The sequence below is a fragment of the Trichechus manatus genome, unplaced genomic scaffold (genome assembly GCF_000243295.1).
Source record: "Trichechus manatus latirostris isolate Lorelei unplaced genomic scaffold, TriManLat1.0 scaffold00025, whole genome shotgun sequence".
NCBI classification, from domain to species: Eukaryota; Metazoa; Chordata; class Mammalia; order Sirenia; family Trichechidae; genus Trichechus; species Trichechus manatus.
This window is the reverse complement of record NW_004443961.1, coordinates 18,441,371-18,466,590: the sequence shown is the minus strand read 5'-3', so window position 1 is coordinate 18,466,590 and position 25,220 is coordinate 18,441,371. Positions and strand designations below refer to the sequence as shown.

At 35.3% G+C, this 25,220-nt stretch overlaps 1 protein-coding gene across 2 annotated transcripts in view; it reads right to left on the bottom strand.

The window, feature by feature from the left end:
- Nucleotides 1-25,220, bottom strand: part of DENND4C (DENN domain containing 4C) — a 110,315-nt gene that overhangs the window by 57,325 nt on the left and 27,770 nt on the right. Inside the window, exons 2-10 of one of the 2 annotated variants that reach the window (XM_023728637.1) lie at nt 18,668-18,989; nt 13,238-13,490; nt 12,202-12,271; nt 10,312-10,481; nt 7,718-7,956; nt 6,125-6,191; nt 5,062-5,120; nt 3,222-3,366; nt 1,768-1,943 (exon numbers count right to left, since the gene is read on the bottom strand). In XM_023728637.1, coding sequence (XP_023584405.1) covers nt 1,768-1,943; nt 3,222-3,366; nt 5,062-5,120; nt 6,125-6,191; nt 7,718-7,956; nt 10,312-10,481; nt 12,202-12,271; nt 13,238-13,490; nt 18,668-18,972 — 1,484 coding nt within the window. In that variant the 5' untranslated portion in view covers nt 18,973-18,989. Of the gene's footprint in view, nt 1-1,767; nt 1,944-3,221; nt 3,367-5,061; nt 5,121-6,124; nt 6,192-7,717; nt 7,957-10,311; nt 10,482-12,201; nt 12,272-13,237; nt 13,491-18,667; nt 19,429-25,220 lie in introns of those variants that run through there. The other variant, XM_023728638.1, reaches the window with a different exon arrangement.

The following is a 25,220-nucleotide window of genomic DNA, read 5'->3' as shown; positions in this document are numbered from 1 at the left end:
TTGTTAACCATTGTCATAGGGCAACATGTGTAGTAACTGTAAATGAGAAACTATTTTGTTCTGTAAGCCTTCATCTAAAGTGAGAATAACAGCACAATTGGAAGAGCGTAGTCGATGTCACTGAACTGTGCATGTAGGAATTGTTGAAATGGTGTATCTTTGGCTATGTATATTTTCATCGAAAAAAAAAGGTCGAGATCGGAGAGGGTTGACATGTTGTGGGGTTGTTAACCAATCTCATAAAACAGTATGTGTACTACTGTTTCATGAGAAACTATTTGTTCTGTAAGCCTTCACCTGAAGTACCATAAAAAAAAAATAAAATTAAAAGTTTTTCCAATTAAAAAAAAAAAAACACGTGTGTTAAAAGAAATATTAAATGCATGCAAGTGGTTCACTACTTTCTGGCTATAAATAAATCTAAATATATACAGTAAGGAAGGTAACACAGCTTTATAGCTTCAAAATACTATGGTAGATCCATTTCAGAAGTGGTTTTTAACTTACAGCAAACATTTCTTCCTTCCTTAAGTTATTCTTTTGGTTTATTTAGGCATATTTTCCCAATCAATTCTACTGCTGTGACCATTTAGGCTTCACCCCAAATTCTTTCTATTCATTTTCTGCCACTCTCAAACAGTATAGAATAAAAATGACCCAGGACATGGAAGCTGACACCAACACTAGGGAATTTTCAGCACTTACTGCCCTGTTTTTTTTTGGCAGGGGGTGGGGGTGGAGAGGGCTTTAAAGCCAGAATTGCTTCTTTAATTAATGTGGGGTGGCATGCTATCCTCTGGACTCTCAGTTATGCCACTGCCTTACATATTTATTATCTCCAGTAAGCACAAACTATGACTTGATTTTTAATATCAATTTCTACACAGTAAAGAATAAATCCTTATAAAATTCAACTTCTTCTGTTATGGACTGAATTGTGTGCCCCCAAAAATATGTGTTGTAAATCCTAACCTCTATGCCTGTGGTTATAATCCCATTTGGGAATGAGTTGTCTTTGTTATGTTAATGAGGCAGTATTAGTATAGAGTATGTCTTAAATCAATCTCTTTTGAGATATAAAAGAGATTAAATAAGCAAGTGAGAGAAGCAGAGATGGGGAAAGATTGATGCCAAGCCATACTGAGATCTCCAAGGACCAGCAGTCAAGCTGAAGAGACAAGGACCTTCCCTACCCAGAGCTGACAGAGAGAGAAAGCCTTCCTTTAGAGCCAGAGCCCTGAATTCAGACTTCTAGCTTCCTAAACTGTGAGAAAATAAATTTGTTAAAGCCATCCACTTGTGGTATTTCTGTTATAGTAGCACTAGATAACTAAGACATCTGCCAACTAAGAAAAGGGTGTAATACACCCTATATTGTGACTAAACTTTACCTCAAACAGGTAAACTTATTTTTAAAAAGCTTACATATGGGTTTTGAATTAAACCCAGAAAGCATATCATCTCTTGAGCTCTGAAAGGTATGTTTAATCATTTTTTCCAAACCAATATCCCTTTCTGACAAATATAAATGACTCCTGTCTCTTGTTAACATTATTATCCAAATATAAACTACTACTGAACTTTTTTTTCTCAAATCACACAGTTTTCCTGGATTTTGATAAGTGCCCTGATTGACAACTGCTGCATTAAAGGTGAAGTCTTATTAACAGCTTTCAAAAATAGCATGTTTCTAGATGGTTTCAAAGAACAGCTTTAACTATATACGGGAAAAAATAGAAATAGGAGATAATACAAAAGTCAACTTACATGTATAGCATGTTTGTATCCAAGTCAATGCAAACAACATCTTGTGGTGGGTCGTGAAGGTCAAAGTACCTTGAGTCAACTCCAACTATGAACGGTAATGGGGCACTGAGCACTGCCGCCAGTGAGAGGGGACAAAGCGGAATATACGGGCATTGCCACTGAAATGGAAAGATCATCTGGGGGAAAAAGTTTTAAAAATTACCCAAATTTTAAATTTGCAATGAACACTGACTATGTGCCAAGCACTGTTCTAGATGATGGGAACATAACAGTGAACAAAAAAGATCCCTGCCTTCACGTGATGGGCATGAGGTATGATGGTCAGCAAATTTTTTTTTCTGTAGAAGATAGTAAATATTTTAGGCTTTGTGGGCCAAATTGTCTCTTTTGCAACTATTCAACTCTGCCATTGTAGCTCAAAAGCAATCATAGGCAAAGTGTAAACGAACAGGTTGTGTTCCAGTAAAACTTTATTTACAGAAACAGGTAGTAGGGCAGGATTTGGCCTGCGGGCAAAAAACAGAAACAAAAGATATAATAAAATATATACTATGTCAGGAAGTGGTAAGTGCTATGAAAAGAAGAAAAAGTAAAACCAAGTGAATGGGACTGAAATTCAGAGCAGGAGAGAGGAAAAGCAAGTTGCATTATTAAATAAGGCAACCAAGGTAAGCATCATTAGGAGAGCGACAACTGAGCTGAAACCTGAAGGAGGTCAGGGACTTAGCCAAGGGGATATCTGGGAGAAGAGTGTTTCAAAGAGGGAACAGCTAGAGAAAAGGCCTTTAGATACAAAAACCAAACACATTACCATCGAGTCGATTCTGACTCATATTGACCCTATAGGTTTCCAAGGCATCTTTACAGAAGCAGACAGTCTCATCTTTCTCCCACAGACGGGCTGGTGGGTTCAAACTGCCGACCATTAGGTTAGCAGCCAAGCACTTAACCACTGCACCACCAGGGCTCCTTCTTTTAGGTAAGGGCCTACCTAATACGCTCCAAGGATAGCAAGGAGGCCAGTGCTAAGCATTTGTGCCTCATTCTATTTCACAATCACTTAAAATATATTACCCGGCTCAAAATGATTAAAAGTTAAATAAAGTGAGAGAAATTAACCAAGTAATACATTTGCATAATTTTAGGGCAAGTGAAATTGGCCAGAGCCCCTCATTGAATACAATCAGCTTCATTCACAAGTTTTATTATGTAATCACACAGAGTCTACTTTCTGAAGAACTCTAAAATACGAAAAGTCAGAAATTGACATTTTTCCTCAAACAGAAATCATCTTTGTTTTCTTTACACTTCTATTTATCTTTGCCACCCCACTATATTTATGTCAAACTTTTATTGGTCTGATTGTTTTCAAAGTTGGTTTCTCTGAAGGAAATTTCCTTGAGTAAAAACTCTCTCTCAGTAATTTTAAACTAAAAGGAAAATTCTATACTTACAGCTACAACAGCTTCAGCTACCCCAGTCAACACAGCTGGCCTAAGAGAATGAAGCAGAATCTTACTCTCCAGTAAAACAAAGAGTAGCAGTGTAGCACAATTTTCAGGACCCAAATTCATTAGCAAGGTGCTAAAGTTGGCTCCACTAGAAAGAGAGAAAAAGAGATGATTGTCAACTATTTTTCTAAGATATCTTAAGATCTACTTATTAAACTATTTTCCCTAAGTATTAATGGATTGAGAATCTAGTATTAATTTCAAGTTCTGACTTAATTACCACTGAAAATTAGCAACTTTAAAGATAAAACCAAAAAAAGCAAACGCATTACAGTCAAGTCAATTTCTACTCATAGCGACCCTACAGGACAGAGTAGAACTGCCCCATAGAGTTTCCAAGGAGCACCTGGTGGATTCGAACTGCTGACTTTTTGGTTAGCAGTCATAGCATTTAACCACTATGCCACTAGGGTTTCCAGGACCCTACAGGACAGAGTAAAACTGCCCCATAAGGTTCCCAAGGAGTGGCTGGTGGATTTGAACTGCCACCCTTTTATTTAGCAGCCTTGCTCTTAACCACTGTGCCACCAGGGCTCCTTAATGAGATAGGAGGGGAGTAAATAATTGAGTGTTAAAAACAAAAGTAGAAACGCTTAACCTAAATCATGACTGATTCTTAAATTTTAGTATTTTCCAGACAAACAGGAATTAGAAAAAACATCATCAAATGAAATAATGTATTTGTATGACACCTTCCATTACTTTCTGGCAGTCATAGGCACCATCCCCAAAACACTCCACATTCCAGCTACACTGGATATCCTTAAATCCTCCCAACAAGCCAAGGACTATTCACGTCTCCAGACCTGAAATGTTCATTCATTCAACAAATATTTGAGTGTCTGTTATGTGTCAGGCATTGTGCCTGGGGCTAGAAATATAATGGTGAACAGAACAGAAATACTCACTGCCTTCATGAATCTAATATAAATAATCAAACAACACATAGTTATCATTTACAACTGATTAACTGTAATGATAAAGAATGCACAAGGTGTTAAAAAAGAATACAATAGGATGATTTAAACTCATTTTTTTGGTAACAGAGGAGTATTTATCAGTAAAGATTTTCCTAAAGAGCAATCATTTGAACTGAGCTCAAAAGAACAGAGGTAGGGGTTAAAAGGTAGGGGGGAGTGGGGGGGGGAGGGGGGAGGAATAAAGAAAACATTTGCAATGGCTCTGAGGCAAGAAAAAACTATTGTCATGTTTAAGAAATTGAAATAAGCCTATTGACTAAAGCATAGTAAGGGAAGGTAAAAATAGTAAGAGATTAGGCTGAAAGAGAAATGATCCAACTATATTTGCATTCTCAAAAGGATACACTGGCTACAGTGTGGATAAAGAACTAAAGGAGGACAAGAGTAAAAAGAAACCAATTCAGAGGTTACTGAAGCAGTCTGGGTGAGAGATCATGATAGCCTCGACTAGTGATTCAGAGGTTACTGAAGCAGTCTGGATGACAGATCATGATAGCTTGGACTAGTGATTCAGAAACTAATGGACTCAATATGGCTTGAACATGTAATTATGAGCTAAATATGGGGGTGGGGAGGGTGAGAGGAAGGTGGGGTATTCGCTACGACCAATCTTGCAACTGTCTTAAGTGTTTCCATTTTTAAAAGGGCCTCACCATCTCTCCAGCTATCAAAGTTAGAAACATTAAGGCTATCCTTACTGAGTTTGTAAAACAACACTTAGCCTTATTATCTGAGCCCCTAAAATATTTTAAAACATTCTACTCTAAGTGAATAAATAAATCATTTTAAATGACATTAATTACCTTAGTGGTAAAGGTGTAGAAACTGGCTGTGATAATATTAACGCATCATGGACTGATAACTTTAAAGGAAAAAAAAAAAGATTAATTAAATCTAAATATTTGGATCAAGGGTAAAATGGAAAACAGTTTAATATGCAGACAGATGTACTTTTTAAAACATATACTAAGATGAAAAACTTTAGTTGTATTTACTCAAACTTATTAGTTCTTTTTCATTAAGTGATTAACTCAACTGACTATTGATTCAGTTAACTGTTTAAAATACAGTTATTTAATTTAACAATTAAAAAAAATAAAAGCCTCAAATTTATTTCCTCAATAGACTGGTACGCACTTGACAGTTGCTTAATATGTACTGATACTTGCTAAAGTGAAATACGTCAGCATTAACAGTATTTGACTTAATCCTTCTGTATTACAAAGTTTACTATGTTTTAGAAAAAAAATTAAAACAGCTTGTCTCCATAGATCAGGGCTACTCAGAGTGCTAGTCCATGGCCTGCTGCCAGTTTGCAAACTGTTACTGGTCCAGGAAGGGATCATATATAAATGGAGAACAGCCATTTAGACATTTTTATAGCAATCTGATACTGCTGCCACATCCAAGCACACAATCAGCAGAATCATGTTTTTGGACAGGGTATAGGCTGTTAATGTCTATACTGAACTCACATGGTGAGTTGGCACAAGCTGTGGACCTGCTGGTGATTGGGGAAAAAGAAGTCCTATTTCACTTTTTTCCCCCACAACCACAGCTCATTTCATATTTATTAGTTGCTCCAATATTAAGAACATGCCCATAACTCTGGGTTTACACTGTTAAAAGCAGCTACAAAAAAGACTAAGTATGTACTACTGATAATAATGTCATGAACCAAGGGTAATAATTATTCCAATTATGTGCACCTAAGATCCAAACAGCAGTACAAAAGAATGTTTAGTAAAGAAATAAAATACAGGACATGCAAGTACTCTATGAATGCAAAGGGCCACAGAACCCACTCTGCAATGATTTAAATAAACACACACAGAGTTCTCCCCAGACAGACTCTTTTCTGATTACCTGTACAAGGATTCTTGGTCTTTGTGGTGAAGGAAAAGGGATATTTTGCATAAAATGTGAAATGTGCCTGGAAAACATTTTGAAATAAAAATCATAATCTTAATTTAGTGATTTGATTTTTAACAGAGCAAATACATTCTTTCAATTACGTTTCTAAGATCCTTCATAGATTTAAACAAATCTTAAAAATTACCATATCATCCCAAAACTGACAAAGCCATTTATCTAAAACTTATCTTAAATATCTGAATTTACTTAATGTAAATAAGTGCACTCATGACCACTAAATTTCTGAAATACACAATGTATTTCCTGAGTCAAAATCTATATTAATATTCCCTATTATCTCTGGGAAAATAAGAATAACATGAATATAGTTTTCATGAAAGAAACTAACTTTTATAGCCTGGTCATGAATTCCAGTATGGGGGAGCAGCTAACTGTGATATAATGAATTAACACTAATACAGAATTTAATCCCAGATTTACTACTGTAACTTTTGGTCAAACTATTTACCCTCTCTATTTCTCCACTTATAAACAATGTTTGTTTCTCCAAAGTTTTTGAGCTCCTAGGAGCAACTAAAATGCAAAAAGTATTACTTCAGCTAAGAAAAAGTTGATCATAATATTGACTTTACTTTCACAAAATATTTGTAGAATCTTAATTTTTCAAAATGTTAAATTTTACTTCAAAAAATTTTAAATTAATCTCATAGTTTAAAGTTATATCTAGAAATATGAGCCATAAAACTGGCATTTCAGGAGTACAATGTTAAAGTTGAACCGTATTTCTATACCAAATTGTGATGTGTTTATGCACAGCACTTTACTATTTTAAAGTTAATTTTTCAGCAGCATTATTTTAAATCTTTCAGATAATTATCCCCATCTTATCCACTAAGCTAGTATGTTTTTGATGATATTCTTTCTATAATGTAAAAACGTCTATATTCTAGAAAAATCTATGATTACAGATATTATAATACAATTCCATAAAGCTCTTGACACCGTTTGGTTTGCTAGCAGGGTACATAAATTATATACAATAATAAACAAGAATTAATGCGCCACCAGAAATCAGAAAAGATATGGCTTAAAAAAGACAAGAGTGGCTCCACATATACTTTTCCTTACTACAAAACATTTCCATGACAAAAGGAATTCCAAACCAAAGAAAAATATGTAGATTCTGTCAATGCTAAAACCAAAATTCTCACTTCTTGACGTGAATTAACTCACCCTTCCTAACTTCTACATCAGCTTAGAAATATTTTATAGTTAGAACTTGGAATGGTTGTGTGTGTGTGTACCAGTAGATATTTTTCTCTTGGTCATTAGAGAATGAACAGGAAGAAGAGCACACACAATATGTGAGCTCCCTCCTTAGCTGAATTCTCAAATGATTATTTGGCTGTCTTCCCCATCACTCCTCAATTTTAAGTTCCCAGTCAATGACTCAGGTGAAGAAGGGAGTAAGTAAAAAGGGAACAATGACTCTCTTTCCCTTTCAACCCTGCTGCCAATGTCAATGAAATGTATATTTATATATCTAGTTTCTCTACCAGACATCTCTTTAATCATTATACATACTTTTCAATGGGAAGAGGATGTGGTCCAGACACAGAAAGTTTGTAGATAAACATAAGAAACTTTCTAAAAGCTTCAAAAAAAGGCCAGTGTGAGAGTAAACAAATGCATTTGTTTGAATTGATAGATTTGGAGACCATTTTTCTCTCCACAGGCGTCAATAGGCCCAGTTGCATAAGCTGTTTCTCTGTTAGAAGTTCCCGAGAGTAAGGTTCATAAAACTGGATGGCAGCTCCATATACCTACAGAGCAAAGGAATTGTTATAAAATTCAAACTGCTTTTAAAAGTTAATTTCTCTTATTATACAAGAAATATCTGCTCCGAGTGCATAAAACAAAGAAAAAATTTTTAAAAACCACCAATATTCTACCCCAGAGATAACCAGATTTTGATCTAAATTCCAGATTTTTTCCACTGTAATTCCACATTCGACCTTATGTCTTAAACAAAAATGGATGGTACCTTCTTGTAACTGGCTTTCATTTTTAACCACACTGTGAAATATTTTAATCATTAATATTATTCTACAAAACAATTTTTAATTTTGAGATAAACAGTTCATAAAATGGAATTCTAAGATTTTTTTCAAAGTCAAATGGAACACAGCTTTTAATGGCTTTAGTCCCTGCTCTTTCAAGTAACACTATTTAGATATCCTAATTAAAAATCCTAATCAGACACACACAAAAAGTAGTTAGCCTTAGCAAATTAGATACATATACTGTTGGAAGTCTGGTTAAGTGAACCTCTAAAAGAACTCAATTTTCCTATACATCTCCTCTTGTTCTTTTCTCCTTTTGCCAAGAAAATCATAATAAAGAATGCAATCTTTTAATTTCAAACGTATTTCAGAAAGATAACTGACAAAGCAATTCTCAATAGGAATAAAGCTATGTTGTATTTTGGTTTTAAAAAAAACACTTCTTTTCATACATTTTCTAAACTTAAGAGCCTCTTCCCTTCTACTTAGGATTGAGTGATGTTTCAAAGCGGTTGTGTCCTTTGACAGGCAAAGGCAGTGCATGAATAAAACTAATAAAGGATATGTGCATTTCTTGTATTGCAGAGCTGCTTCCCAAACTCATCTGGCAAGTTTCCAACAAGGATCAGGATTAGAAAACAGTATTTATGTTGACAGTGTTTGCTACCAGTGCCTCCATATGGGTACATTAGCACCAGGATTGGATATTTGCAGGTCTTCCCATTCCTCTCCATGTCTGACATAATCTTGGAAAATTTAGGTCTTGTGCTGCCAATCCCTACAATATATTAACCTCACACTTCTGTGATTTCCTCAACCCTAATGATCTTTATGGAAACCCTGGTGGCATAGTGGTAAAGAGCTACAGCTGCTAACCAAAAGGTAGGCAGTTTGAATCCACCAGGCGCTCCTTGGAAACCACATGGGGCAGTTCTACTCTGTCCTATAGGGTTGCTGTGAGTCAGAATCAACTCAATAACAACAGGTTTGGTTATTTTTTTGGTTTAATGATCTTTATAAGAAGCCCTGGTGGTGCAGTGGTTAAAGTGCCCTGCTACTAACCAAAAGGTTGGCAGTTTGAACCCACCAGCTGCTCCATGGAAGAAAGATGTGGCAGTCTGCTTCCATAAAGATTTACAGACTTGGAAATCCTATGGGACAGTTCTACTCTGTCCTATAGGGTTGTTATGAGTCAGAATCGACTCAATGGCAACAGGTTTTGTTTGGTTTGGGTTTTTTTTCTTTTTTTTTTTGGTTTAATGATCTTTATTTCACTTCGTATGTTATTTCAGTGTTAGATATACCCATTAGACATGCTCAGCTCCTACCCTAGAAAATGTTACTTTAAAGCTCCCCTTTATAGGTAAAATGCCACCCATTACATGATGTTCTCATTTACCAACAGTACCTGCTGGCCCTTTCAATGATAACAGAGCTACCTACAGTACTAAAAACAATCAGTTCTTCTGACTCTATCTTCCATGCTTTTTAACTCCTTTTATACATTTTACATTTTTCTGTGCCACATCTGAAGTAACTTATCATCCACTTCACTAATTCTCCCTTCAACTACGTCTCCTCTGCTGTTTAAACCATTCATTGAATTTTTAATTTAAAAGATCATATTTTTCATTTCTAGACACTTGATTCTTTTTCCACTCTGTGTATTCATTTTTCAAAATATCCTATTCTTTCCTTAATGTTTTGAGTCCTTCTATTAGGTCTTGAATTTTTAATTATATATTCAATTTATTACCTCTTTCATATTGTCATTCTATCATTTCAATGTCTTTGAGGGTTTAATCCATCCTTTTATTGTGTCTGCTGATTCTTTCTATGGTAGCCATGACTTCTAACTTCTATGATAATCTCATCTAGTTTCCTGGGTTTTGGGGGTACCGCTCTAGAAACACTTTATATTTGCTTCTGTAGACGCTCCAGAGGTATGAACATCAATTTTCATGTTAACTTCTCACCCTGAGCATTGAAGTATAAATTTAACCCAAAATTTACTGTGTCTAAATAATCCTATATTCAAATGAAATATATCATATTCATCATCTTATAGAATAAAAACATGGAAAAATAGGTTTAATAAAAGAGGCAAAAATATACCTTTTCAGCAGAAGAACCTGTCAATACAAAAGTTGAAAAAACTGGAAGGGGGTATTTGGTTTGGGGATCCCAGCATTCAATAGTAGCTCCCATAGGAAGGCAGAAGAGAGGTACAGATTCTGAGAGTGGAAATGACTCATAGTCATCTTCTGGATATCTAAAAATTAAGCCTTTTGGAGAAAAAAGATGATGATAAATGTTTAAAGATAGTTATTTTTATACAAATTATATATGATACAGATTAAAAGGATATTTTAATACCAAAATTCATGGAAATATTTATGTGTGGCATTTTGAACTCAATTTTTCTCTTGCCATTCCAGAACTTAATGAATTTATCCTTAATTTTTAACCAATCGACTTTTAATTAATTGTAACACAGAAATCTATTTACTGGTCAAAACCCTATTCAACAGGACAACCCATCTTAATGTATTTTTTTCTACATACTGTCAATACTTTGGGAGAATGGTAAGAAACATATAGGGAAAAGTATGAACTATTTCAGTAATTTGATTCAGTTAGTCTTTAGTAAAGAATTCAGGGAAAGAAGTGTTATGAAATAACACCAAGGCAACAGAAATTATCACAGCCCCAAAACTCATTTTGGTAGAGAAGTAGTATAAAAGGCATGCAACATGAAAAGTGAACGAGACAGAATTCTTTGTAACTGAATGTAGAGTACGTAAGATCCAGAAAGTAGAAGCAGGGGGCACTCTGAGCAAAGCCGATAATAAAGCCCTTTCAGCATAAAGCAGCTACATGGCATCAGTTAATTAGCTTCTGATATTTCCAATATACAGACCATTTCTAAGTTAAAAACTTGAAAATCATCAGAATTTGAGCACAAATTTGGTCTCCAAAACGCTTTATTCTAAAATATGTGCCTCATAACAACTAACTATATATTTTGACAAAGCTTGTTTCCAGAATTTTTTTTAATGACATCTTCTCCCCACCCAAAAAGAAGAAATCACATAAATCAACACATTACAGCAATATTAATATAGCTCATTTAAAAACTATGCTAAAAATTATAATTGTTAGTTGCCACTTTTATTTTTATATTACCAATTAAATGGTTTGATTCATTAATACGAATGTCTTTATGACAACAATCAAGATTTTGCAGATAAGACTTTGCCTCACTCTCCTGAATTAAAACTTTATTTCAAAGAATTATGCATGATCAAAAAGTAATTGACACTGCTTCTTTCACACAGTAGTATTCCAGTATCTCTTCTATTTACAACTGGAGCATACCTGTATTTTCAGTTTTTATCCCACCATACCAGTGGGATGAAGAAGTCACACTTAAATCTTTACAGCCCTTGACACTTTACTGTGCAGTAAGATTGTGGCGATAGATTTCTCAAACACTTCATGGCAGAAAAGTTTCTCAGGCCCTCCTCTCCTTCACATAGCTGATTCTTTGCAACAAGGGAGAAAGGAAGCAAGTCCACCTTTCATGGCAAGTAACATGTGGTTTCAAATCAGACACACAGAGATAAGAGAAGGAAATATAAGAAGTAAAGATGTAGTTTGACACCTTTCTGATAGCCAAAATACAAAAAGGTCAGAGTAAGCAGTTTTCCATTGACTTGTTAAATCTATCACTGCAGACCAGAAGCTTGAATGTTTATTCCACATATGCTCGCTTTGAATAAAAGTTTAAATTCAATTAACAGCATGTTTGTGCGTGGGGGGAGGGAGGCATATTAATGTATCTTGCAATATTTAAGAAAACTTATGCCTTCACATCCTAAAATCATAGATAATTCAATTTTATGGATAGATCAATTCCACCAACTATATAAGGAAGCATACACTGTCTCTTCTAGCCAAATATTAATATGTACCAATAACTACATTTTAAAAAAATTTACTCACCAGCTTTATATGCTAGTGCATTAGAAGCAGGCACAGACTTCTTATAACAGAGAAACACACTGGAACCCCACTGTAAAATATAAATTAGGTTTTAAAAAAACAAAAGAGCAAAAAGAAATTTAGCTTGCTGAATATCTTCTAAAGATTCTGATTATTTATTCAGGGGAGCCTATTTAAAACATATGTGCATCTAACAGACTAGTATAAACTACAGCAAAGCAAAAAGGAGAACACTAAACTAAGAGAAAAGAAGGGAATAAAAAAGCGCTGCTACAAAAATTAAACTAATGCAAAAGCAGTTTCAAAAAAAGTTCACAATTCTAAAATCACCTAGAGAATGAATACCTCTATTTGAGAGAGGCAGCACAAAGTGCAGCAAACATCGGAGCCCCAACTAGGGGAGCCTGGGGCCACTGGGGAGCTACAAAGTCATCACCCCCAGAGACAAATCAGTCTTCACCATTAGTATGGGTGCCATTTGTCATTCTTGCCTATACACCACATTTAAGCTAATATTAATTTGACCTGAAGATCTCTTTCAAACTAAATCTGACCCAATATTAAACTGTACTATCATAAACCTACAAATCAAATGTACATGCTAAATTTTCTTCTCATCAGAGCCCTTTTAAAAAATAAGTATGCAGAACTACAATATTTAAACTAAATACATGCACAGGGAACCCCCACTCACTCACCCTTCAGTTGTCCTTGAAGACACCAGTGAAACCCAAAGGCTAATAAAACCTCTATGTTAGTGTAACATAGGTGATATTAGGAAATACAACAACAACAAAATTCCTGACTTAAAGTATCCATTTTTGGGATGAAATTATTGTTCATCAGTTAGCTAAGGATTTAAAAATTTACTATGAATCATAAAAATCAGAGCACTATAAATAATAAAAACAAGAACCATGAAACTATAAACTGAGAGTATATTATACGCCCAATAGTAAAGAGGAGTCCAAAAATTATCCCATTATATTTTTTCAGTTTTCACATAAAAATGAAAATGAAACAACTTTATCCTTACCATTCCAGAATTTAAGTTTTTGTCAACTTTGCAGAAGGTATGAGGAGGGGTTTCTCCTTTACTTGTTACAATAACGCATATATCAGTTACAGCCAAGGAATTCTGGGGTCGAATCAGAGGAGCCCTTCTATAAGTGATAAAGATTCTCTGTGAAGTAGTTGAACTATTGTTGACATTGGCACAGCGACCGTAGGGTGTGGCTTGGATCACTTCACATCCTGGAATAAGCCGCTCTTTCCCTTCATATAAAACTCTGCATGGCAGGGGGGAAGGAAATATATAATATACAGACATGCAAATACATTTCAAGTTAACGCTGGTTTTCTCCTTGAAAAAAAATATTTTGGTCTCTCCTATTGTCTCCCGAATGTTAATTATACACCAAAACTAAAAGTATTACTTTGTGAATTATAAATTTAACAACTATTTTTTAACAGCTAGAATATAATTTAAGGAGTGTAAATAGGACCCAATACTTGAATTTTTTTATTGCTCACTACAAAAAGCAGATGATAAAAGAAAGAGGCAACACCACAAACATTCTCAGAATTTCATCAGGTATTCAGATGTTTTCACAAAAATGTCCTTCATGATTCCTCTCAAAACTTTACCTTTAAAAACCCTTTGACTGAAAACTACAAAATTTTGTTCAAAAAAATTTAAAAATATGTAAATAAATGAAAAAACTTCATGTTCATAGACTGGAAGACTTAATATTGTTAAGATGGCAAGAGATCTATTGTCATCTAATAGATCTACAGATTCAAGCAATTCCTATCAAAACCTAGCTGCCCTTTTTTTTTTTTTTGCAGAAATTGACAGTTTACTACCTTTCTTACTAATTGAACAAATATCAGCAGAAAAACTAGCAATCAACTGGGTGGTTTTAAAAAACAAACAAGCATCATGAGACAATCAGGAAAACGTGGATATATGATGATATCAAGAAATTATTAGGTTTTATTTTAAAGCGTGATACTATGGTTATATTAAAAGAGAGACAGCCCTTATCTTTTAGAGATATATCCTGAAGAGTTTATGAATGAAATATGTCTGGGATTTGCTCTGAAATAATTCAATGCATAGAGTATAGACAAAATAAAATAACATTGGTCATTAGTTAATAATCATTGAAGCTTAGTGATGAGTACATGGGGTTCATTATACCATTTTATATAGTTTTGCATATATTTTTAAATGTCTTCCACTGTAAAAAATTTCTAATTTTCAAGAAAAAAGGGAAGCCCCTAAAAAACTACATTATACCTAAGAGCAGCCCTAGATATAAATGTTCCTATTTTAACAAAAAATTGAGCATGAGACTAATGTAAAGATATAACAATACCCTAAACAAAAACAGATGATGATTGTGCAATGTAAGAAAATGGGGGGAAAATGGGCGAAAATGCTTTGCATACTGAAAAGAAATTAAGAGAGCTTTAACAAGACATTAATGAAGAGATGTGAAAGATCAGAGAAGAGACTGAGCAGTTTAATAAAATAAAATGTTTGAGTTAACAGTCTGCTGACTTCTTTCTTAGAACTCAGAAAGATAATGACAAATGCCATAGCTCAGAAATCCACAGGAATTGGCCAGTAGTACTATATCGTTGATTCTTGAGAGTCAAACACTTATTCAAATTAAAACATTAATTATATTAAATTACACGTATCTTTTTTCTGTCCTTAACCTATTTCTAACATACCTCAGAAATGACATTCAGTGTAGCAAAGGAGTTAAGAATACAGACAGAATAGCTCTGCCATTAGTAGCTGTGTGACCTTGGGCAGGTTTGTCTATTTGCTTCATTCTCCTCATCTGTAAAATGGAAAAATAATAATACCTACCATATAAGATAGTTTTGCAGATATTTTGAGCTTATATGTAAAGTGCTTGGAATAAAGCCTGGTATAATGAGTGCTATGTAAGTTTTATCAACTATTACTATTACCAATACTGTTATTGTTATTATTATAGGCCTAGTAGTGAGCAAAACCTTGCAGTAATACCTTCATTTTCCTCAAGAATTTTGATCTCCAGCCTAGAATTTGATACCAACAGAACTACCAGCAAATGTGAGAAACATCAGGTATCCTACTTCAGGAAGTTACTGAAGGAGGTGCTCCAACAAAACAAGGGAAAAAACAAAGATAAGATATGAGATTCAGACAGTACAGGAACCAGTTCAACTAAAAAACAAAGGTGATCCCAGGATGACAGCTGTGTCCCAGGATGGAGAACAAGGAGTCGTCCAGATTGGAGCAAGTGTAAAGAAAAGAATGCTACAGGAGAACAGAAGTCAGGAGAAAAAACAGGAGCAAGGTCTTCAAAAAGGAAAAGAAAAAGATGGATAACTTGCTATGTTGGAATGTATTCAAAGACAATATCAACTAACTAAACTTAGGTGTATGTTAAGAATAAAATACACAGAAAATTAAATAAAATATCAAAAAGTAAGTATTAACCTTAAGAAACACACCAAGAAATTAAGGAAATAAAACCATGGTACATTACATGATACAGCTATGAATATAACTCAGTCATAATAATGTAAATAATAACATGAATTTAATCAAAAACTTTGATAGAACTATACAGGACCAATGTGGGGAAGGGAAGACTGTGGATACATATGGGCAGATGTATGTGTTGGGGGAGAAAGTGAAAAGAAAACTACATCCTCACTTTTCAAAGCTGGGAGCCAATATAAGCACGTTATTTAAAAAAATAACAGAAGTAAATAAAATAGTAGCTAGTACTTAACTTACTATGTGCCAGGCTCTATTCTAAGCACTTTACACGTATTAATTCATTTATAACTGACAAGGATGCTATTAAGTAGGTACAACAACTATCTCTATTTTACAAATGAAGCAGCACAGAGAAATTAAGTATATTGCCTAACATCACACTGCTAGTACCAGAAAAAAACAGCTAACGAAGTTGAAAGTGATTGCCTTTAGGAATTAAGATTCAGGGCTAGGGAGAAGAAGGATAAGAGACCTCTATTAAAGGGCTAAGGAGCCCTGGTGGCACAGTGATTAAGTGCTTGGTTGCTAACCGAAAGGTCAGCAGTTCGAACCCACCAGCTGCTCCATGGGAGAAAGATGCGGCAATCTACTCCTCTAAAGATTACGGCCTTGGAAATCCTACAGGGCAACTCTACTCTGTCCATAGAGTCACTATGAGTCAGAATCAACTGGACAACAATAGGTTTTGGTTTTGGTTATCATTATGAGAAGGAGCCATTGTGGCATGATGGTTAAAGTACTCAGCTGCTAACCCAAAGGTTGGCAGTTTGAACCCACCAGTGGCTCCACGGGAGAAAAGACCTGGTGATTTGCTCCCTTAAAGAATACAGCCTAGAAAACCCTACAGGGCAGTTCTACTCTGTCATATAAAGGTGGTAGGAGTTGAAATAGACTCGACAGCATACAACAATTATATTTCATTATAAGCCACAAAGACTGAATTGACTTATTAAACTACACTCACTCCTTACTTATTAACATGGTTAGGTTCCAAAGACCAGATTGTTATACAAAAATTAGCGTTATGCAAAAATAAAGGATGACCATATCAGATCACAAAATGGAGGATACCTACATCATTACATAACTACCAAATTGCATCATTATATAACTGCAAACCACTGAGAACCATGGCCCACCCAAGCTGACACATAATCTTAACCATCACAGCCAGCGTTACTCTCGCTTCGCACCTCAGCGTTCATTACTGCCAGATGTACGTCATTAATGCACAAAATAGCCAGATAGTAGATTTTTTACTGTTGTCATGAATGTGAAATGTCAGATAATGAAGGCAGTAAATAAGTGAGGAGTGAGTATCCTTAAATGTATTACTTTGATACATCAAAATTAAATTAAAATGAACAACAAAAACACTAAGTTGGGAGAAGGACAGGGACAGGTTAAAAACAAGATTTCATCCTCATCAATCTCCAATTCACATCAATCACTTGTCAGACTCAATGACGTTTTCACCGTATTACTTCCTTGCTTAAAAACCTTCACTATCTCTTTACTTCCTATTGCTTTAAGCTTATGTTTTATGTTTGATTTCCAAGGTCCTCCATAAAATGGCCCCATTCTATGTATCCAAATTATTTTTTGTTCCTCCTAAATATGCACTTTCTAAAACAGAACTAAATGCCTCAGTATGCTGTTCACTCCAGCCTCTCAACCTGGTTAATATTACAGTAAGTCCCCGGGTTACAAACAACCGACTTAGGGACAACTCGTACTTGCCCTTTAATGTTATATAAATTTGCTCACTTTGAAACAATTGAACCAACCCATACTCAGCAACAAATTCTTCATCACAATCAGCTTCGCTTGCCTCTCGTACAGCTTTTAAATCATTGATAAGGCTTTGAGCCTCTTTTTGCACTAAAGTAAGGCTAAATAATAACTGTATGCACCTGCCCTGACTTACCTACAAATTCGACTTAAAGACACAATTATGAATGGATCTCGTTTGTAACTCAGGGACTATCTGTATTCCCTATGCTTGAAATAATTTTCCTTTTCACTTCCAACTATACACATAGCTGCAACAATTCCTACCTATTCCATGAAACTACCTATGACTCCTTCAGTGAACTCCTTTCTTCTGCACGTCTAAGGCATAAGTCAATATCATACAACATATGGCTTATAGTTCCCTGTTTTACACCTAGAAACTCCTTAAATGCAAAGACTCTCTTTTATAATGCTAACTTCCTGAGATGTTCTCAAATACCTATAATCTATTTTTACTAACCAATGGTAATTATAATAAACAGAACACCTTAATACATGACATGAATGAATATATGGTATAAAATATTATAGGTATTCTCAAAGCATATTGTATTTATAGAAGAGTCAATGGGGACTTTTTTTTTAAAAAGCTTTTACAAAGAAGAATGTTCCTCATTGACTGTGGACTAGATACTAAATGTTCATGACAACTACACCTCTTCCAAGCTATAAATACCTTCCCCAGAAATAAAAACCACACAGCACAATTTTATTTCTTAAAATAGGAGCGCTGCTTTGTTAAATGAGTGTGGGACTCCACAAAAACTAATTATATAATGTATTTACTTAAGGAGCTACTGAGCTCCAAAACACAGTGTCTTTTATTATATTTTAACTAATAGCCTTACCTAATAAGAACAACCAAAAATGGAATCACACTTCAGGTACTAAAGTCTTTATTTCAATATTCTTTCGAAGGGAAATAATCTAATGATTCAAGTACAGTGCACAGAAATTCAGTAAGGGTGGCTAGAGATACGTAATATCTTATCATATACTTGATCCTGAAATAATAAATAATAATAAAACTTGAACAGTTTAAAATTTCTCCTCCCAAATAAATTTATTTCCTTCACTACAGCAAAAGAAAATAAGTTACCATACCCAATGTCTGTAAGAGGCGGTTTATCTCTCCCCCTCTTGTAACAGAGGAAAAGTTCTGGGCTTTTCAGACTTCCATAGTTTAAGTTTGCTTGGAGAGCTGATGGAGTGGCTTCAACACAGGTGTAACCTTCAGGAACTGTCTCCCCAGCTGATTTGACGATAACAGCAATGTCTGTAATAGGAGCTTTAGGTCCAGTTGACTTGGTATCTAAACGATTAATTTCTTGATCCAAAAGAGTGGATGTGTCAGTGAGACCTGCCACAACGAAGTAGTCCGTCACTCTTGGCCCTTTGTCTTCTATCATGGCTGCTATTATATTTCCTAGAAGAGGAAAAAGAAGACATCAATTAAATACTTTTATCCTGGCTCACTAAAATTAAAATATCCCTGAGTTAACAGTGATCAACCAGTGATCTGCATTTTCCAGGTGGATTTATAATCAAATTGCCATCATTCTGTAGAAGTCTGCTTGAGCATCACCTCGTCAGCTTTCACCTCCTACAAAGTACAAGTTTACAGCATCAGTTCATCTGTAAGGCAACAGTGCTCCTTTCACGTGTCTAAGGCTGTCAAGAATGATGAAACTATCAGAGATGAGCTATGTTGCTTTCCTACGAGCAAAATGCACAAACTATATTCAAATTATTTAAAAAACCATTCTCTTTCAAGTTACAAAAGAATTCCTGGAGTTAAACTTCACAACAAAGCAAACAAACTGAGTGCATCACAAATTAGTGAAGGTCTAACACAGAAAAATAAAGAAAATTCTAACTAAAATAACTAAGTCAGTCAACAATCTAGTTAGGAATCTTTGTCTTATAGACAAAACATTTTACATAGTATAAAATAAGTGAGTTCAAGAACCATTAAATAGTTCATATATAAATACTGGATAGGGTATAAGAAAGCTATAACCAAAGACAATAAAATACACATAAAATACACATTAAAAGACTTACAGACTACACTGTAGAAACCTAGAGAATATGAATGTTCTGTCAAGATTTATATTACCTTTAAACTCAATTTGGGTTAAGTTCCATTGCTATATTTCTACAAATAAAATTAAGCTTCTAAAGTGTTAAATATTTCCATGGATTGTGTGTGCTTTTTGAAAATTTTTATCAAACAGAAATCAACATATTTCTATACAACAGTAATGAACAATCCAAAAAGGAGTTTAAAGAAAACAATTACATTTACAATAGCATCTAAAAGAATAAAATACATAGGAATAAATTTAACCATGGAGGTAAAAGACTTGTACACTGACAACTATAAAACACTGCTGAAAGAAATTAAAGACAGCCTAAATTCATAACACAGTTTTATAAAGAAAATGTTCTACATTCTACCTTGGTGAGTAGCATCTGGGGTCTTAAAAGCCTGTGAGCAGCCATCTAAGATACTCCATTGGTCTCACCCCTTCAGGAGCAAGGGATTATGAAGAAAACAAGATACAAGGAAAAGATTAGTCCAAAGGACTAATGGACCACAACTACCACAGCCTCCACCAGACTAAGTCCAGTACAACTAGATGGTGCCCGGCTACCACCACTGACTGCTCTGACAGGGATCACAACAGAGGGTCCCAGACAGAGCTGGAGAAAAATGTAGAACAGAAAAATGCAGTCCAGGAACAAGGACTAGAAGGCAGGAGGGGACAGGAAAGCTGATACTAGGGAACCTAAGGTTGAGAAGGGACAGTGTTGACATGTCGTGGGGTTGTTAACCATTGTCATAAAACAATATGTGTACTAACTGTTTAATGAGAAACTATTTGTTGTAAACCTTCATCTAAAGTACAATAAAAAAAAAGAATGAAAAAAATAAATAAAGACAGCCTAAATAAATGGAAAGATATCCTGTGTTCACTAACTGGAAGACTAAATAGTGTCAATACTACTCAAAGCAATCCACATTTTCAATGCAATATGTATCAAAACTCCAACACCCTATTTTGCAAAAACGAAAACCAGACCCTCAAATTTATATGTAATTTGCAAGGGGCCCCAAATAGTCAAAACAATCTTGAAAAGAGGAAAAAAGTAGGAAGACTCACTTCCAGATTTCAAAACTTACTATAAAGCTACAGTAATCAAAACAGTGTGGTACTAGCTAAGGATAGACATACAGACCACTGGAATAGAACTGAGAATCCAGAAATAAACTCATACGTCTACGGCCAATTGATCTTCAACAAGGGTGCCAAGTACATTCACTGGGGGTAGAATAGTCTCTTCAACAAACAATGCTGGGACAACTGGATTTCCACATGCAAAAGAATGAAGATGGATCCATACCTCATACCATATACAAAAATTAACTCATTTAAAGTGAACCAACAACCTAAATATAACAGCTAAAATCATAAACTCTTAGAAAAAAACATAGGGGTAAAACTTCAGGACCTTGGATTTAGCAATGATTCTTAGACATGAAAAGCACAAGGCAACAAAAGAAAAAAACAGATTAATTGGACTTTATCAAAATTAAAAACTTGTACATCAATGGACATAATCAAACAAGTAAAAAGGCAACTTACTGAATGGGACAAAATACTTGCAAATCATGTACCTAATAAGGGTTAAAGATCAAGAATATATATAACTCAACAACAAAAGACAAACAACCTAATTTTAAAATGAGCGAAGGACTAGAACAGACACTTCTTCAAAGAAGATATACAAATGGCCAGTAAGCACATGAAAAGACGCTCATCATCATTAATCATTAGAGAAATGTAAATCACAACTAAAACAAGGTACCAGTCCATATCCACTAGGATAGCTATTATCACAAAAACAAAAAAAAAAGTGTTGACAAGACTGTGAAGAAAGTAGAAGTCTTATGCGTTACTGGTAGGAACATAAGATGTGAATGGTGCAGCTGCTGTGGAAAAGAGTTTAGCAATTCCTCAAAAAGTTAAACATAGAATTACCATATGGTACAGCAATTTCACTCCTAGGTAGATATCCCAAACAACTGAAAGAAGGGACTCAAACAGATAATTGTACACTGATGTTCATAGCAGCATTATTTACAATAGCTAACAGGCAGAAACAACCCAAATGTCCAACAACAGATGAATCTTGAAAATTTATGCTAAGTGAAATAAGCCAAACACAAAGGACAAATACTGTATGATTCCACATATATGAAATACCTAGAATAGGCAAGTTTACAGAGGTAGAAAGTAGATTAGAAGTTACCAGGGACTGGAGGGAGTGGGGAGTGGGGAGTTACTGCTTCAGGGGTACTCAGTTTTCTATTTGGGGTGATAAAAAGGTTTTGGAAGTAGATAATGGTGATAATGGCATAACACTGTGAATGTAATTAATGCCACTGAATTGTACACTTAAAATTGGTTAAAATGGCAAATTTTATATTTTATTACAATAAAATTTAAAACACACACACGTATATATACACATGATCCAAGAATATCTTCATAGCAAAAAATAAATAAAAATAACTAACCCACACTAGTGGGACTTAAGGTGCTAAATCAACTGTACTCTCTCTCCACTTGTGAAGAGAAATGAAGGCTTCACCTTATACATCCACAGAGGGGTATGTTAAAGCTACGGACTCAGAATCACAAGGACTGGGCTCTTCCTATTGCTGTGTAACTGAACAAGTTAGCTAACACCTCTGAGCTCATTTCCTAACCCAAAGGCCAGCACAAAGTAGTTGGAACAACACTGGCTAAAGCAGATTGAGCATTTAGTGCATGGCAGACATTGTGCTCAGAGGCTTTATCTCATTTAATCTTCACAGCAATTCTATGACACAGACACTGTTTTATTCTCATTTTAAGATCTACCTTGAGGCAGAGCATATTCACTAAACTGCCCCAGGTCATCCAGGTATAACGGGCCTAGTCAGGTTCCATCTCAGTGGAGGAATGCCATTCTTCATCTCCAAGATCCAGTGTCTAATTTTGTTTTTTAAAAGTAGAGTATCTGGGTATCAGCTGAATCTAAAGTTGTTTGATCCATTGCACATATAAAATGGTATTACAAAATACAGACGATTCATTAACTAGATAATAGATAAGTGTTAATTTTGCTGAAAGGAAAAACAATACACAATATAGGGGAAGTCAGCACAATTTTACCAAGGCAAAGCCATAGAAGCCTCCTGGATACATCCAAAAACTGAGTTACCAGGGCTGAAGGCTAGGGGCCCATGGCGTCAGGGGATATCTAGGTCAACTGGTATAATATAGTTCATAAAGAAAATGTTCTACATCCAACTTTGGTGAGTAGCATCTAGGGTCTTAAAAGTTTGCAAGTGGCCATCTAAGATACATCTATTGGTCCCATCACGTTCAAAGCAAAGGAGAATGAAGAAAGCCAAAGACACAAGGAAAATTATCAGTGCATAGGACTAATGGACCACATGAACCATAGCCTCCACCAGCCTGAGCCCAGAAAAACTAGATGGTGCCTGGCTATCACCACCGATCGCTCTCATAGGGATCACAACAGAAGGTTCCAGACAGACTGGAAGAAAAATGTAGAACGAAATTCAAATTCACAAATAAAGACCAGACTTACTGGTCTGACAAAGACTGGAGGAACCCGTGATACTACTGTCCCCAGACATTCTGCTAACTCAGAACCGAAGCTACCAAAGATTAGAAAGGCCTATAAAACAAACCTGTTTGAACTCACCAGCCACTCTGCAGGAGGAACATATGGCAGTCTGCTTCTGTAAAGATTTACAGCCTTGGAAACGCTATGGGGTAGCTGTATTCTGTCCTATAGGGTTGCTATAAGTTGGAATCGACTCAACAGCAGTGGGTTTCGGTTTTTTGTTTTTTAGGTTTATAAAACAAACAATAACATACCTGAGGAACGTCCTCCTTAGTTCAATCAAATACACAAGACCAGAAGGGCAACACCTGCCCAAAAGCAAAGATGAGAAGACAGGAAGAAACAGCAAACCAAACCGGGATGAAAGGACACAGGGAACCCAGAGTGTAAAGGGAAAGGGGGAGAGTGCTGACACACCGCGGGGATTACAACCACTGTCACAAAACAATTTGTGTATGAATTTCTGAAAGAGAAACTAATTTGCTGTAAGCTTTCACCTAAAACACAATAAAATAAAATAAAAAATACAGAGAATTAACAGATTGGAAAATTACATTGGTTGTCTTTTTTTAAGATGGTCAACTGCAGTTATAAATGGAACCGAAAATTCCTCAGCAGTGTGATCTAACTAAACAATCTCTACAAACACCATTGTGGGAGAAATTGACAAATTATTTGTTCAATAAATGTTAACAGTCCATTCATTCATTCGAACAACAAAAAATTCATTGATTGGCTACAATGTGGGGAAACTGGAAACTTTATCTACTGCTGGTGGAATGCAAAATAGTATAGCCCTTGTGGAAAACAGTGTAGTGGTTCCTCAAAAAAGTAAAAATAGAACTACCATACGACCAGCAATTCCACTGCTAGGTATATACTCAAAACACTTGAAAGCAGAATCTCAAAAAGAGACTTGTACACCAATGTTCACTGCAGCACTATTCACAATAGCCAAAAGGTGCAAACAACCTAAATGCCCAACAACAGATGAATGGATAAACAAAATATGATACATACATACACTGGAATACTACTCAGCCAGTAGGAGAAATGAAGTCTTGATATATGCTACAATATGGATGGAGCTTGAAGACATTATGCTGAGTGAAATAAGCAAATCACAAAAGGACAAACATTGTATGACCTCACTTACATAAAAGAGACAAGAAAAAGCAAATGTACAGAGACCAAAGTTTATTGGCGGTTAACAGGGGAGGGGGTGGGGGAGTTAACAGTGCTGGAAAAATCACATTGATTAAGGGTACGTTTACACAGCCAATTATTGTAATTGTCAATAAGTTGTACACCTGTAAAAAGCTGATGTGCCAAAAGTTGTGTGATAGACATATTTACAACAACGAGAAAAAAAACACAGAATAGCTGCTGAGGCCGCTTATATACAACCAAACACCTCATGGGATTTAGTTCCTTGGTTTGGAGGTTTAGGGTCATGGTTTTATGGGACACCCCAGTTAATTGGTCTAATAACATGTTCAGTACTTCTGTTCTACCTCCTTGTTCGTTGTGTAGTGCCTGGGGTCTTGAAAGCTCGCAAGCAGCCATCTGAGGCACAATTGGTCTCTATTCACCCGTAGCAACAGAGCAAGAAGGAGAGTCAGGAACAGGAGGAGGATATGGAATGTGTGGCCAATTGCCTCCATGAACACCTGCCTCCTTTGTCATGAAACCAGAAGAACTGGACGGTGCCCAGCTACCATTACTGAACATTTATATATATATATATGTATATATATATATATATATACATTTTTTTAAATTGTACTTTAGATGAAGGTTTACAGAACAAACAGTTTCTCATTAAACAGTCAGTACACATATTGTTTTATGACATTGGTTAACAATCCCACGACATGTCAACAATCTCCCTTCTCAACCTTGGAGGACCCTTTTTATTTTTTTGGTGAAAATATACATAGCCAAAATTATA